The sequence below is a fragment of the Aythya ferina genome (genome assembly GCF_964211825.1).
Source record: "Aythya ferina genome assembly, chromosome: 3".
Taxonomy (NCBI): Eukaryota; Metazoa; Chordata; class Aves; order Anseriformes; family Anatidae; genus Aythya; species Aythya ferina.
The window spans coordinates 32,847,537-32,863,076 of NC_140298.1; the positions used below are offsets into that span (position 1 = coordinate 32,847,537).

Here is a 15,540-nt window from a genome sequence, read left to right on the forward strand (position 1 = left end):
TACATTCATTTTACTTCCACTGTATGCCCCTTCTCTTCTCTCAGCAAATCCTCTAGGGATAAAAGATGAGTACATGGAAGAAAAATCTTTAGTTTATCTAAAAAAAAAAAAAAAAGAAGAAGCTGAAAATGGCTGGCTGCTGCTCAGGGCTCCCCAGGGAGGCTCCTGCTGCATGGGCTGCTCTCTGTAAAGGGCCGCAGTAGTCCCGCATGTCTTCATGAGTCAGATTTCAGCACAACATCATCTGCAGCACCTCCAGCCTCGTCCTTTTACAACCTGTTCCCTGCAGTTTATATATTCACCAAATTACTTCTCTGTGATCTATCGCACCCACTGAACTGCTCAGAGAAAGCTCTTTGTGTGAGCATGATCCTTGGTGCCAGTTCTCTTTTGGCAAGGCCAACGCACAGGCCCTCTCACTCAGCAGCTTGTGCTGCAGGCTGTGACAGCCCTGGAGTACAAGGAGAGAGCCAGGCTCATTTCAGCAGTGTCCAGTGCCAGGACAAGGGGCAATGGGCACAAACTGGAGCACAGGAGGAGCTCTGTGAGGACCAGGCAGCCCTTCTGTGCTGTGTGGGTGACAGAGCCCTAGCACAGGCTGCACAGAGAGGCTGTGGCGTCCCCATCCCTGGAGACCCTCAAAAGGCACCTGGACGTGGTCCTGGACAGCCTGCTCTGGGTGTCCCTGCTTGAGCAGGGCTTGGACCAGGTACCTCCAGAGGGCCCTGCCAACCTCCACTGTCCGGTGATTCTGTGCTCAGCAGCATGGCTGTGCCAGCTCTGTGAAACTGCAAGCAGCTTCTCCATGTATCCTAAGCTCCAACCAGCAAAACTTCAGCATCAGTCTGCTAACAACCCTATTGTATCCAATCCAGTCTAATAAACACTGCTTTTTTCCCCTGTTTTTTTTATATATATAGCTGTCCCTGGACCTCTATCACACAGAGGATGACATCTACAAGCTCTCATTGGTGCTGGAACCAAGGAACTCCAAATCTGTAGGTCCTCTTATACTGCGTTTTGTCATATTACTTATTTCGTCTGCATGCAATTGCCTGTATTTTTGAAAGCCCATTAGTATATTTCATTATTCACCTTCATTTAAAGACTTTTATTGTGTATGCTTGTGCAGTAAAAACAGTCACTACAGGTTTTAATACACATTAAAAGTAAATAGTGAAACATGCCAGACTTCATTACTAATTATTTTGCCATAAAGTCTCTGGAAAACATAGTTCTGCTTTATGTGAAAACATCCTTTGTAAGCTTATATCAATTATTTATCGTGTGACCATTACTTCATTTTCTGGATGCTGCTGCAGTTACATAAAACAACACCGAGTCCAAAGATGTGTCTTAGGTAAGCCATAGCACTAGCTGCAATGTTGTAAAAACTGTTTGCTTATGCAAAATTGACAGTATCTTGGGCTCTCAAGCGATGTTTGAACACCTCAGAATAGGTATCTTCTTATCTTTTAGTAGGTGCAACTAAAGATAATGCTTCATTGATGTATTTTATATTATGCTTTGCAAGTCTGAGGTAAATCTCTTAATTAGTAGTTGAACTTGTCATTTAAAGTACTACTGTCTCTCCTGTTGTCAGTGTTTGGGTCTTATGATGCCCTGTGAGCATTTCTTTTGGTGCACTAACACCCTTATTACATTCAGCACATGATCCTCTCAGGCCGAGCCCTCCCAGTCCAACACCAGCAGAAACTGAGAGTGACTGGAAATGCTTAGGAGCATGTGAGAGCAGCATCCAGCAGTGGGAGGTCTTTCTCTTCAGTGTTTTTTACTTTTTTGTAGATGCAAGCAAGGAAGCAAAACCCCTTAGATTTCAAGTATCAGACTTCGCTGGCTTTAAGGGTGGTTCATCACTCTTGAGCAGCTTGAGGACTATCTGTGCGCTCTCAGCAGGGGGTGAAGAGCAACACTGAACAGTTCCATAGTCAGCAATAATTCCGTCCAAACACCTGGAATTTCATTACGGAGTCTCCAGTCCTTGTTGGATACTATTTAGCCACAACTGTTCCCATTTATCACAGCCATTCTGGCTCCCTCACTGCTTTCCATCACTGCCAGCAAGGTTGCACAGTTACAGCTCCGTGCTGTGGAAGGACTAATGAGCCACTACCTCCAGTGAAGAAAATTACCATGTTGCTGCCTTGATCTTAAGCTTCAGCTTAAAGAAGGACAAAAGCAATAGGAATATTGCTGTGGATTTTAACAGTTCCCAGCAGTTGGTGGAGACTTCTGTGATCAATGAATAACCAGGGACATTCAGCTGCTACAGCACCACAATGGGTAACAAGCTATGGCTGAATCTACAGAAGCCAGACTATTTGAAGCGTACATCTCTGTGCTTCAGGTCCCAATGCACACAAAATATTTTGAAGGGGAAAGAAGCTGTAGACCTTTTGTGTGTGGAAAAATTTGTCGAAGGAATCAGGACAGTGTAGTTGTTTTATTACAAGCACTCCACAATTTATTGCTGTATGGGCGCAGTCCCCACACTGGTTGCTGCAGTCATTTTCCAGGAAAAGTGTGTGCTATCCATTAGCATGTGTGCCTGATGTCAGCAGGAGCTTGAGCAAGACTTTAGTTGTGCTAAAACTGGAAAGAGACTCTTCAGTCAGTGTGGCAGCCTAAAGAAATTAATTACTGGGGACTGACTGCCAGCTGTAGCATGGCATGTCCCTCTGTCACACTGTCACACAGCCCTGCTTTTCTCTGTTTGTTTGTTTGTTTGTTTTTTATCTTTTTATCTTTTTTTCACCAGTACAACTGTTTGCTAGCAGGCAGCTCTACCCAGCAAAGTTATGCCACTGAGGACACACTAACATGTTTTTTGCTTCTGAACGAGATTGATTTCAGTGCCAAAATATTGGCATCAGCACCATAAATAAATAAATAGTTAAAAAATACTGAATGAAAACTCAAAAAATAGCTCAGAAGAAAGAGGAAGGCAGGAATGTTCCAGTGGATTTGCTCTCTTTCTGCCACCGTACACATGGAGCAGCAGTACTTAATGGCTCTCTGTGAGGATGTGGTAGTCTAGCACCATTCTCACACTTTGCTGCTGATGCTCTTAGTCCCATTAGTCTAGATATTTTTTAAGAGAAGGAGCACATCAAATTTCTTCTCTGACCATATCTGCAAGAACATCACAATATTGGCATGTTAAGTATTACCATGTAACATGCTATCTTTAAAAGACTGCTGCTTTTCCATGCATTTTTAGAGCAAAAACACTTACCAGCAAGCTGATCCATCACTGTGTGGTGCCATTCATTTTAGGATTAAAAAGTCCTGTAAGTGCTATTGGGATATAGAGCTGGATGTTCAGGTTCACTGGTTTTTTTTGTTGTTGTTGTTGGAATTGAACTCTGTGGATATAGGGATTTTTTTCTTCCTAAGCTTACCTGAGCAGATGAGTATAGTGAGTCAAGAGACACTGAGGAACTAATAAAAGCTGTTGTGACCCCTGAAAAAGGAAAAGCTAAATGAGTAAAGCAAACCATTAACACATCCTTCTCTTTTTTTCTACCAAACAGAAAGGCTTTTCTACAGTAAAGTATGACTTTGTGACCATTTTTCATCTCAGTGTGAAAGTCTACAATATCTTTATTATACCCAGTAATAGCTATAACATTTTTAGATAGCTTAATTACCTCTCTCTGAACTCCCACCAATTAACAGAAGGACATGTGGGACCCAGATTTATGGCTCATCAGCTAACACAGGCAGATTGTGGGCCATCTCCTGCTCTGATCCAGACCATGCTGAAATTTTCCTGCCTGATGCTGCTTCCTTGGCCAGATCCCCAGCCGCAGATGTAGGACAATGCCAGGCTGTCTTGCAGCATTTTTTGGGCTGACTGGCAATTTTTGAAGCCTTACCTGAAACTGAGATCAGGTTTGTCCTCTATCTTCATCTTGCTGCGTGCCAGAGCTGTTCCCAAAGCACTGTGGCTGCATGGAGTGAGTGAGGCTGTGTATCAGCTGAGCTGCCAGCTACCATCTCATCAGAACAAAGATGTTTCTGAAGTAAAATAGGTTGGCTGGTCTTATCATGGCCAGGTGAATCAAGCCATGCCTCCTGACCTGTAGTAAATTTTTTTACATCCCTGCCTGGAAACATTTAGCTCTTGTTTCACTGCAGTGCAGTGCCTTGACTGTAAATCAGTGGGCTTTCTGTTCACCAAGCGCTCAGAGACCAGCATTGACATGCAGTCCTTCATACAACTCCTGTGCACCCTCTCTTTGTCCAGGTCACCTCGTGCTGCCGAGCTCCTTGGGGGCTCTGTCAGGATGGAGAAAAGCAGGTTTCTGTGCTATTTCTGATTCCCATTGTGTGCAGAGACCCTCCTTCCTGCCTGCTTCCTCCGAGTTGTGTAGCTGTTGAAGCTGGTTCCAGCACTTGTGCTGCTTGTAACAGGAAACTGGATTTCGTAATTCAGATTCGAACATCTTTGTGTTTGGCTTGTCTCCCAGCAGCCTACCTCCCCGACGACCCCAAGCAAGCCAGTGGTGCCTCTGGAGTGGGCATCTGGAGTGGTACCCAAGCCCGACCCGACAGTCATTAACAAGCACATAAGAAAGTTAGTGGACGTAAGTATTTGGAAGAATTTATTGGCCAAAAGGAACAATAGCTTTGATACTGTCATCATTGCAATTAATTTAATTAGAGGTTTTCAAAGAATTGTTGCAGTTGAGATGAATTTCAGATATCTGATAACAGATTTGAACTTTTGCTGATACCTTCAGAAATATTTCTATTTCAGTCCTGGAATCAGAGGCAGCAGATTTCCAGAGTAAGCAGATTTCCAGATGCAAACAAGCAAACTTTCAGCAGCATTCAAACCTGGCTGCTGTGCAATGGGTTTGATTAGCAAACAGAAATTGAAAGGGCAAAGCTGAGTTGTTGCAGCCCTACCTGCTCAGTTAATGTCTGATGACAGACATTACAACAGCTGGAAGCAAAAACAGTCTGAAACAAGGACTCACACATTGCTAGGTCCAGAGGAAGTCTCCAGAAAACCTCCCCTGTACCAAGCATTGCACTGTGCTGATCTGCTGGCAAAAGACAAGGTTTTTGATGTCTCTATGTTAGTGCCTGGTGGCCAAGCTGTCCAAAGGGCACAGATCAAATCTACTGCTCAGACCAGTATACCCGAAACAGACTTTATTTTCATTTATTGATTTATTTACTTATTTATTTACAATAGAAGCTGATTATCCAACATGCCAAGGTTAAAATGACGTCCTTGTTCTCTAAGGAGCCACCTGGGAGACAGCAAATGCTGACTGGCAAATTCACTGTTGGCCGGTGCTTTCCCAAGGACGATGACTCCTTGGAAGCCCTCCTCTGGTGGAGGTGCTGTGTCTGCTCTCTGGGTAGTTCCTGGCCGGGCAAACACCTGCCAGTTTTGCTGCCTTGTTTGGAGCCTCCTCATGAGGCTCAGAGTGTGCTCAGTGACTTCAGTGAGTGCTTAGGGAGTACACTATTACACCTCATTGACTCCCACTGAATTTTGGAGATCAAATTTTGAAGTGGAGCTGAATTGGAATGACCTGGATTTTTTCCCTTTATTTACTTCTACACCAGTGCAATCTCTCTGCCTTTTTCTGTTTTTCAACCTGCTGTCATTTGACTGTCCAGAGCATATTATGCATGGTAAAGACAGTACTGTCTTGTTATCACTTTGAAAATCTGGGCATGAGGTCATGGAGAATTACAGCTGGGATCTTGCAGCTTCAGTTTGGAAGGTGACATGTTAGGTGATGCAAACAAAACCAGGCACCATGAGGGCCCTTTGGAGAGACTGAGACCTGTTGTGTCACTGTCTGCGGGACTTTCAGTGAGGAACCAGGAAGGTGTTATAGATAATGAAGCAAGATATCCTTCTGCTTTTTACAAATCAATAACTAACTCTGGGAGGAAGTATTAAATTCTGATCTCGTCTGTGTTACAGGTCATTAATTGGGGTTATGTAGTTAAGGTAACAAAGCCTTCGGTCTCTCACTCAGACTACAAATACATTTTGCAATTTCGTCTTTGTGTGTGCTTTTTTTGTTTTGTTTTGATTTGGTTTTTTGCTTGCTTGCTTTTCCTCCTAATGTGGGATGCCAGAAGTGCATGTGCTATTTCAGTATTGCTTTTGTCAGTGCCATATGTTGATAAATTCACCCCACATCCCAAACTGTCTTTGATATAGCTTGTTTAACAAGTCTGTTGCAACTCCTTAATCCTTCTAGAATGTGGTGGGCAAAGGAAATGCAGGCCCCCATTCCACAATTTTGACCTGGTTCAGGACATGTGAGCTTGAGTTTCACAGAATTAAAACATAGTTTGGGGCTGTTACAGATACAGCTCACCAAAAGGCTCACCCTGTACAACTGTCTTTGTTTTGCCAGTCTTTGTCATTTACCAGCTGCTTTGAGTGGGGCCTTAATGCATTGTTTTTAATACTAGAAGTGCTGGATACTGCTTGGTTGTGCAACTTGATTCCTTCTCGACATATTTTTGAGGTCTGCCAGCCATCAGTTACAGGTCATTCCATGGTTGCCTTGAAATTGGCTTCTTCAAATTCTCATTAAAATAAGGACTCTAAAAGCACCTTTCAGAGGTCTCAGTATATTAAGTTCATGTCTTTGTCAACCAAATATTAACCTAATGAGAGAGCTTATGTTTCAAAATGTCTTTCATGTTGATTTTGACATATCTTTCCCATCAGACTGATAAAACATGTAGCTTTAATGCCCGTTATGGATCTCCACACTTAGTATAAAATGGAATATACTAACTCCTTAGTAGCGAAGGAGAGCTTTCATCACTTTGTGCAACCTTTTAAATTTGGTCCCATGTCTCTTTTTACTTAGCGGTACACTGGATTGGGTTGCCGGGAGGGAGTGTTTGTGAGATACAAAGTGTTTGTGATCTGGTTGTCAAAGTATCAGTAAGCAAATTGGATTGCAACAGCACTGTGGCAGAACAGTGGTGACCAGCTAAACGCTAAGTGAAGCCAAAAATATCCAAACTTCTCATGGGAAAGCTGCTGTTGGGCTGGTTTTATTTATTTATTTATTTATTTATTTATTTATTTGATTAAAAGTATACTTAGTGAAACAAAGGGAATATGTCACATGAGGCAGAACTTTAGTGACCTTTAAAAAAAAAAAAAATGACATAAAGCCAAGAATAACTATGTCTGAAGAGGTGTGGAGGAGCTTGAGAAGCTTCACTAGCTAAATACTGAGGTCAAGTTTTCTTAAAAAATAGCCATTTTCCCCTACAATCAAATAAATATGGATATTGAAGTGCCAAGTAGTATTTATAGGAATAAAACAATGGAGCAGAGCATGTGATTAGTAATCTTGAACATTCATTTAAATGCAATTAAAACACTGAAGAGCTGGTACAGATTCAGGACAGGCTGGATGTTATGACAAACATTTCCTTCTGTTTTTCCAGTCTGTCTTTAGGAACTATGATCATGATCATGATGGCTATATTTCTCAGGAAGACTTTGAAAGTATAGCTGCCAACTTCCCCTTTTTGGACTCTTTCTGTGTGCTGGACAAAGACCAGTAAGTTTGTGGGGTTCTTGTTATTTTTGTTTGGTTGGTTGGTTGTTTTGTTTTGTTTCCTTAATTGAAAAACACATTAAAACAAAATGTTGAAGAGACAATGTCTCCCAGTTCTCCAAGCCTCTTGTGTTTGGCTTCTCACTCAAGGATCATTGATGGTTGAATTCTATTTCCATTTAACTTCTTACACTGCATTGCCACCCAGGTAGCAGTCTGGCTTTTCCCATTACCTTAAAAGTCATCTATTTAATAGCTTAATGAACTTTGTTCCTTCCAGAACTGAGCTGAAACGCTTAGAGTACTGTCAAACTACTCTGGAGATCCTTACCCAGACCAGCTATCAGGCTGATAAAAAAGTTGTGTGTCGGACAAGAGAAATGAGCATAAGTAGCTGAAAGATGCTAATAAATATTCTGGGAGGTGCTGGTGGTCAGCTAGGGGCATAAGCATTGGGACTGTGTGAGTAGAAAGTGGAGGTATAAATTCTGTAGTGGTGGTTTATTGTGATAAGAAGTTTACATGGTCAGTTAGGCCCTCTGTACGTATGCAGTCTTCCTGTGGATTCAGATTTGGTGAATCCAGCAAAACATTTGAGCACATGAATTGTGCTCCTGCTGGTTAAGAACTGAGTGGTCTCAAATTCCATTTCAGTGAAGCCATCTCCATCCTTACAGGGAGAAATACACAAATAGTATTTTGCAATGGTTTGACTTCTCAGTTGTACCATGTACTTTTTCAGATGAAAATACACAAAAACTGTAGTTCAGCTGAGCACAACGCTAACTGTATAGTTGTCTTGGCTTTCAAGAGCTTTTCAAGACCCAAGTCCAGGAGAGAAGGTGTTTGACCAGGTCTTTAGCTTGCTTTACCATGCTTCACTAGACATGGCGCATGGTTCATGAAGAGCAGTGGTGGGTGCCCAGAGCAGGCCCTGACTCCTTTCCAAACCCCCTGTCTCCATGGTTGGCTGGGCCAGCAGTGGCCATGGGCCTAAGGAGTCTCCTTCACATGATGGCCTGGTCTGAGCCACCAAATGCTCTGATACCACGAACAGGTAAGAAACCAAGGCCCATGCTATGAGTTCAGTCTCTGATGTTTAATGAAGAGTAAGAATGACAAAGATGCTAAGGGAGAGCTTGTTTCCTCTGCCAAGACTATCGTAGCTCTTTCAAAGAACAGGCTTTGCCTGCTTCATGTTTTTTGCAGTGAGAAAATCCTGACATGTTCAGTGCCATGAGCAGTGACAGATCTACTCTACTGTTTTTTTCCTAACAGAGATGGTCTTATAAGCAAAGAAGAAATGATGGCTTACTTTCTGAGAGCTAAATCGCAGTTCCAGTGCAAAATGGGTCCAGGGTTTATTCATAACTTCCAGGAGATGACCTACCTTAAACCAACTTTCTGCGAGCACTGTGCAGGATTTGTAAGTATGTTTTTAGTAACAGCACACCTCACATGAAATTTCGTATTCTTTAACGTAGATGGGGTCAAACTGGTTCCATGTGCCGTTAAAGTTTCCTCAGCTTGGCCAAATGCCTCATTGCACTTAGAAGCACAAAGCATTTCCTCATGTTGTAGCTGTGGTACCCAGTTTTGTTTTGGTAGTTCCTGAATACAGGCGTTTGTAAGAATTACTGTTATGGGGAAAGAAAGTAAAATTATGTTAACTAAAGGACATTGGAGACTGTATGAATGGCCTTACTTGGTTTATCTTAAGTTCTTTAATTTGGCTTGATTTCCCATGTAAACAAGCTCAAGGGAAAATGGGTGTCTGGAACAGAGGATGTAGATGAAGCAAAAGCCGTTGTTTCTCAGGAAATTGCACATGGCAACATGAGCTCTGCTCATAATTCTCTGAACGGCCATAACAGCCTTAATCCTTTTTCTATTGAATTAATAGATCTTCTAATTCAGTCAAGAAATCAGAAGTGCTTCCAACAGTTCTGTAACATGAGAAAGTTTGGCATTTAATTATTTTTTTAAGTTGCTTTTTCTCTCAGTCATAACTTACACAAAGACATTTATTAGAGTGCTCTACACAAAGCTGGCAAACCATTGTGTTTGTGAACCTTTGTGTTGCTTGCAAACCTCTTCCAGCTTTTCCCACTTCAAAACAAGTAAGGAAAACATAATTATTCTGATTTAGATGTCATTTTAACGTACACATCTTGCTGAAGTCAAATGCCCACATGTGGCCAGCCACAGGAGCACACAGGGCTAGGAGTTTCCATCAGGGCAGAGGATCCTTTTCTCTGCCTGCACGTGGCCCACGCTCAGGGTGAAAAGCCAGAGCGTTGTCCCTGCTGTCCCATGCTGACCTGCTGCCAGTATCAATGGCAAAATCTTCAGCTTCTACTCAGTGACCTTTCCCACCAAGTAATGTTTCTTCATGGCTGAAAGCAACAACTACAGCACATCCGAGCACAAAGACGTGCCTGCTCTCAGGCTGGGGCTGCCGTTCCTGCTCCTGTCCCTTTTCCCACTGATGGAGGCCAGGGGAAGAAGGAATTCCACCTATTTCCGCTGGAACTGCAGAAACCCGAGAGGTGACAGAGTTAATGCTGATTCAGGAGCCTGCTGGCGAACTCTCCAGCAGACCATTGGGGAGCTGGAGGTGACTGGTCTTAGCCTATTGTTTTGGGCTGCCTGCAGCCTCAGGAAGATGTCATTGCGTTCGTGACACTTGGTTCATGCTTGGAAGGCTTCCATGGCCAAGTGGGGCTCAGGAATGTCCTGCAATGTGTTCTCCACCAGATATTTTTCTCCTGTATCAATTTGCTGGCTGGCCGTTGTTGTATTTTTCACATCTCCCTGAATACATCCAGTTCAGGAATAAAAATGAGTAAGGGGTTCTACGGGAAATGGAAATAAGGTCATTTTTCCTGTCAGCTCACTGAATTCATTGACATTGTCCTGTGGATGCGTTGGGCGGATAGGACAGGAACCAGTGACAAAATCTGCTGTGTGCTGGCTGTGCATTTCAGCGCCATCCATCTGCAGGTGGAAACTTACTTTTGCACTGATGCAGTGATTCACTGTCAAAAAAATGTGCACTGACTGTGCAGTAGGATGAATGGGCATGACAGCGCGATGTCCGCTGTAGCCAGTAAAACATCTATTATTAAAACGATATGACCTTTAAAGGTCAAGCTAAAATCTAATGCCGTTCACAGTGTGAAATTGATCCCACCGCTGCCGGTCTCAGTTCCGCCCCACAGCTTGAGTTGCGCCATGTGTCGGGGTGGCTGACCATCCATCCCCTCCAGCTTTGTCGTCCGAATTTGCACAGATCCTCTTACCCTGGAGCTGGCTCACGCCATCTTTGCTGCAAAGCCACGTCAGATGGATGCAAAGCTTCAGGTCAGGATCACGACGTGGCACTGCAGGAAGCTCAGCCAACTGTGTGTGGCCATCAGAGCAAGGCCAAAACTGAGTAAGATGAAGGTGCGGAGCTAGGGAGGTGAAAAGGCTCTTCAATGGGAACAGAGCAGAGCTCTAATAAAAGAAATAAGTCATCCCCCTTCAGGTGATTCTGGTGGCTCTGTGCTGCTCTCCCAGGAGGGACAAGGGGGCTCCACCACCACTGTGAGACCACGGCACCCGCAGCCACTGTGCACATCCACAGCATTTGCAGGAGAAGGGCAAGCAGCAGGCTTTCTAGGGACTTTGTTTCCACTGCTGCCCCTTCTGTTATTTTACTTGCCTTTCTTCCACCTTGCCTAATCTGGTTTTCTCTCTTTCCAGGCCCCTGTTTTTCCTCACAAATTCTTTTTTGCAGCGTCTGATTGTTATGTTTGCAGCATATATATGATTTTTTCCCCCCATCAGCTTCCTATTTTGCCTTATTTTACTCTTTCCTTTGTCATACGAACGTTCTGCAGCTCTTCCTTTTGGACATCTCTTTACTCAGCACATTTAACCCCTGCACACTGCGCATCCCATCTTAAAAGCACAGCGAGGCAGCACGTGCAGTTTTGACTGCCTGGATGTGCTCACCCTCCCTGCTAATGTTTTGAATGAGCTCAGGATAAATAAACACTGAGGTCCTTGACCTTTTTTCCTTTAATACTGGACTAGACTCTCCTCTCTCTGCCTCTTGGAGTGAAAATGTTTGTTTTCTTAATGTCATGGTCGTAGTTATCTCTCTTTTGAGTGTAAAGATAACAATTTACTAGGGATTTTTTTCCCTACTTCCAAGCAATGCTGTTCACATCACAGGTAAAGCTTCCCAAAAGTGGCACTGCACATGCTGCCTCCTGGAGGGCCAGCATTTGCTTGTTTTGTACTTCAGCAAAGACAGCCTCTGGGAGGAGGCAAAGAGGGAATTTATCAGCTTCTCTGCCTGTTTCAGGCTTTAACCATCTCACAAGGGAAGAAGTCAGGTGAATGAATCAGCTTGCTATGGCTGGGTGTGCTGGGGACCAGTTCAGGAGCCAAGAACCTTGTTTTTGTCTCCAGTGGTGTTTTCACCTGCTATTCCTGAATGGCACAGGCCATTTGTGCGCCTGAAGAATGGTTGTACAATAGAAGTTACCCTCCGGATGGTACAAAGCGAGCTAGAAGCAGAAGGTGCTCTGCTGGTTTCAGTAAGCTTGGTACGACAGCAATTTCCAACCCCTTCCTGGAAGCACACCTCAGCTGTGTCTCCCCTTCTCTGGTAATCCCCCTGTAGGCAGTAGAAATAAGGGGAAAGCCACACAAACCTTATCACAGCTAGAGGGGGAGGTCTGCCCGGCAGGAAGGGTGTTAAGAGCAGTTGTATCCTGTTTGTGCTTTTGTAGCCATTGGTACTTCCTCATTGTGACCTTGTTTTCCTTCCGGCTTTCTTTTCTGATTCCTTGACGTTCTTTTGTCTTTCTTTGCAGCTCTGGGGTATAATCAAACAAGGCTACAAATGCAAAGGTAAATAAATATTTTGCATGGATTTTTCATGATATGGGTGCTGGGTTTTAGCAGAAGTCAACTGTATTTCTTACTAGAACAGCAGTTGCTCATCCCAATTTTGCTTAAGGACTTGGCACTGGCTGAGATCAGTGCCACAAAGTGTCCCTGCAGCAGAGGCCGTGCCTGTTCTTGGAGCTGAAGGTCCAAAGCAGCCACTGGCTCCACGAGGTGTCACTTTGTACCAGCAAAAAAATTGCATCTCAGAAGACCAAGTACCCTCCTGCCAGCAGAGAGACATCCTGAAATCCAACTCCTGAGACCTGGGGTCAGGAAAAGGTCTGCTGGCCGTGCTGTCTTCATCGTGTGCATCTGCACGCCAGTACTGAAGGCTAGCTGGCCTTGCAATGCAGCAGTGGCTGAGCTAGAAATAGACAAGAATTTAATTCCTGGACTGCCCAGCAGATCTCATTGCAAGGACTTCTGCAGCAGTTCAGCTTAAAAAAAAAAAAAAAAAAAAAAAAAAACTATAGCTCTTACAGTCCTCTCAGTTGCTTTCACTGAAAGTTTTATTTATTGGCTTATGCAGTACTTGTAGCATGTCAGGTCAGACCAAGGATGACATTGTGCTGGTCCTCATTGGCTCTAAAGTCCTGAACCAATTTATTTCTCAAGCAGAAGAAGCTGAAGGGCTTTTCACAGCTGTAGTTACGTCCCAGTTATTCACAGAGGAATGCTCACGTGGGAGCTTCACAGCCGTATTTATATGCAATCTCTTTTTCCCTCGGTCTTACCCTGGCTCCCAGGAGACAGGTGAAGAATTTGCAGGATCATTTTTTAGGATACCCCCTATTTTTTAGGATAGCCCCTATTCCCATCATCCTCTCCCACCCACAAACATCTCTTCCTCTGAGGGGGTGAAGAAAATACCCATGACTAAGCCACTGCATGCAGCTCAGCTGTTCCTGACCACCATCATCTGAGCAGCTACAGCAAGGCCAGTTGTGGTCTGCACTTCTCCTGGTAGGCTGAGGGAAGGAAGGCAGAGTTTTGTCACAGCAGCCCTGTAAACTCGAGATCTGAAAGCTGAGCTCTGTCCTGCATCATTGTTTGCAACCCTGGCCCAGTGGGGAGAGAACAAAAGTGGCTCTGCAGCATCAAAATCACAGGCACTGGAGTGTGAGAGAGCCGAGCTTCTCGCTCAGATCCCCACGTGGTCAAGGAGTGCCTGCCCTCTGCAGGTACCAGCTGCTGCACCTGTTTGGGTGATTTCTGCCTCTGGGCAAAGAGCTGTCACCTTCTGGCTGGCACCTCTGGTGCTGCACTAGCAAGGGGGGCAGGATTCATCTGCTCAGCTCTGCTCCTGGCCCCAGCTCTGTGGCTCCGGAGATGAAGCTGGGCAGTGTGGTGAGGGAGGTTTGGTTTTGAACTCCCATCACACCAAATTATCCATTTTTGTAACTCCCTCCACACCCTCTGTCAAAGTGCCTGTTTGGTTACAATCCCCCCTCTCAGCTGCCTGCTAACAGCCCTGAGGGATGATCACCAGGCAGCCGTGACTTTGCTTTGGATGACTTGATGCTTCCCTCCCCTACAGACTGCGGTGCCAACTGCCATAAGCAATGCCGAGACCTGCTTGTGCTCGCCTGCAGAAAATTTTCCAGAGGAACCTCAGTGGGCAGCAACCACGGCTCCCTGCCTAGCAGCCCCTCTCTGCCGCCAGGTGAGAGCACTCTTTTGTTTCTATTTTAAACCGTTGCTGGCATCCTCTTTAATAGCCAGTGTCCTTACTGCCTCTTCTAATTTTTCCTTTGTACCAATGCACAGAGCAGCCTGTGTACTTTCCGATGCACTGGCTCATGTTCAATGCTCTAATTACAAGAGCTCTTTCTGCAGGGTGGCCTTAGTCTCCTGCCTGAACCTCCTTGTCCTGCTATGCCAGCTGAAAATATAAAAAAATAAAATGAGAATTAGGGAAATTGCACTTTTCCGTATAGGACACTTAAATGGCAGGGACTGAGACACACAGAGGCACAATTCTGGCTCTGCCTTGCATCCCCCCTGAGCATGCAGATAGAGGGAGGAGGAAATTGTGCACACAAGGCCAGAATCGGCTTCTGAGCAGCATATGGATGTTGCTAATTACACCACTGCTTCTTATAGGGGGCTATCTGGAATAAGGAGCAGCCTCCTTCAGAGCTTCCCTCTGCAAAGTGATGCTGCTGCCTTCTCCTCCGTGCACCCTCGTGCTGCCTGCATAAACACCCCTGCAAGCCATCATGCAGTTACATATAATAGTATATCAAGACCTAGTCCTGAAATAGATCTAACTACTAAAAGACTTGCACAAATCTCACAGAATAGCCAACTTCTTTTTTTTCTGAACCTTAAAATCCCTTCCTTCTCTCCCCTTGACCCAGGCTTAAGATATCTTTTTGCAAAGATCTTGAAGAAAAATATTTAAAATAAATAATTCCACTTTTTTTTTTTTTCTTTCAGTCCAGGATGAGGTGTTTGAATTTCCCAGCGTTGCTGCAGAACACCAGGACCTCGATAGCAGAGCTATCACCCTTGTCACTGGCTCCTCACGGAAAATTTCAGTGCGGCTGCAGCGGGCAACCACCAGCCAAGCAACACAGACAGAACCACTGTGGCATGAGCCGGGCTGGAGCGATTCAGGATCCCACACTTTCCCCAAAATGAAGTCCAAGTTCCACAGCAAAGCTGGGAAGAACAAAGGGTTTGCAAAATGGGAGAACGAAAAGCCCAGCACGCAGGCCAATGTAGACATAGACACCGAGGCTCCCCAGCACATCCTGGATCACAACGGAATAGAAACGCTCCCCGAAAGACAGGAATCTGAGGTGAGCTGAAGCAGCCACCAGGACAAATTGCAATCTGCTAGACTGCAGTCTCATAAGGTTATTTCATAAATTTCAAGGCACTTTTTCATTCACGTTTCCTGTTACTTCTTAAATGAGGGTCACTTCCAAAAAAAGTTCAAATCATCCCTAGATAATTTTCTACACTGCAGCGTGTATTTACTGTAACACTGTAAACAGGAGTTCAG

The 15,540-nt window shown here is 44.5% G+C and overlaps 1 protein-coding gene across 6 annotated transcripts in view; it reads left to right on the plus strand.

Moving 5' to 3' along the window:
- Positions 1 to 15,540, plus strand: part of RASGRP3 (RAS guanyl releasing protein 3) — a 55,025-nt gene that overhangs the window by 38,482 nt on the left and 1,003 nt on the right. For 5 of the 6 annotated variants that reach the window (XM_084513763.1, XM_084513765.1, XM_084513766.1 and 2 more), the window contains 7 exons: positions 921 to 998; positions 4,494 to 4,610; positions 7,474 to 7,589; positions 8,865 to 9,012; positions 12,455 to 12,491; positions 14,068 to 14,193; positions 14,970 to 15,334. In XM_084513763.1, coding sequence (XP_084369889.1) covers positions 921 to 998; positions 4,494 to 4,610; positions 7,474 to 7,589; positions 8,865 to 9,012; positions 12,455 to 12,491; positions 14,068 to 14,193; positions 14,970 to 15,334 — 987 coding nt within the window. The remainder of the gene's footprint in view (positions 1 to 920; positions 999 to 4,493; positions 4,611 to 7,473; positions 7,590 to 8,864; positions 9,013 to 12,454; positions 12,492 to 14,067; positions 14,194 to 14,969; positions 15,335 to 15,540) is intronic. The other variant, XM_084513767.1, reaches the window with a different exon arrangement.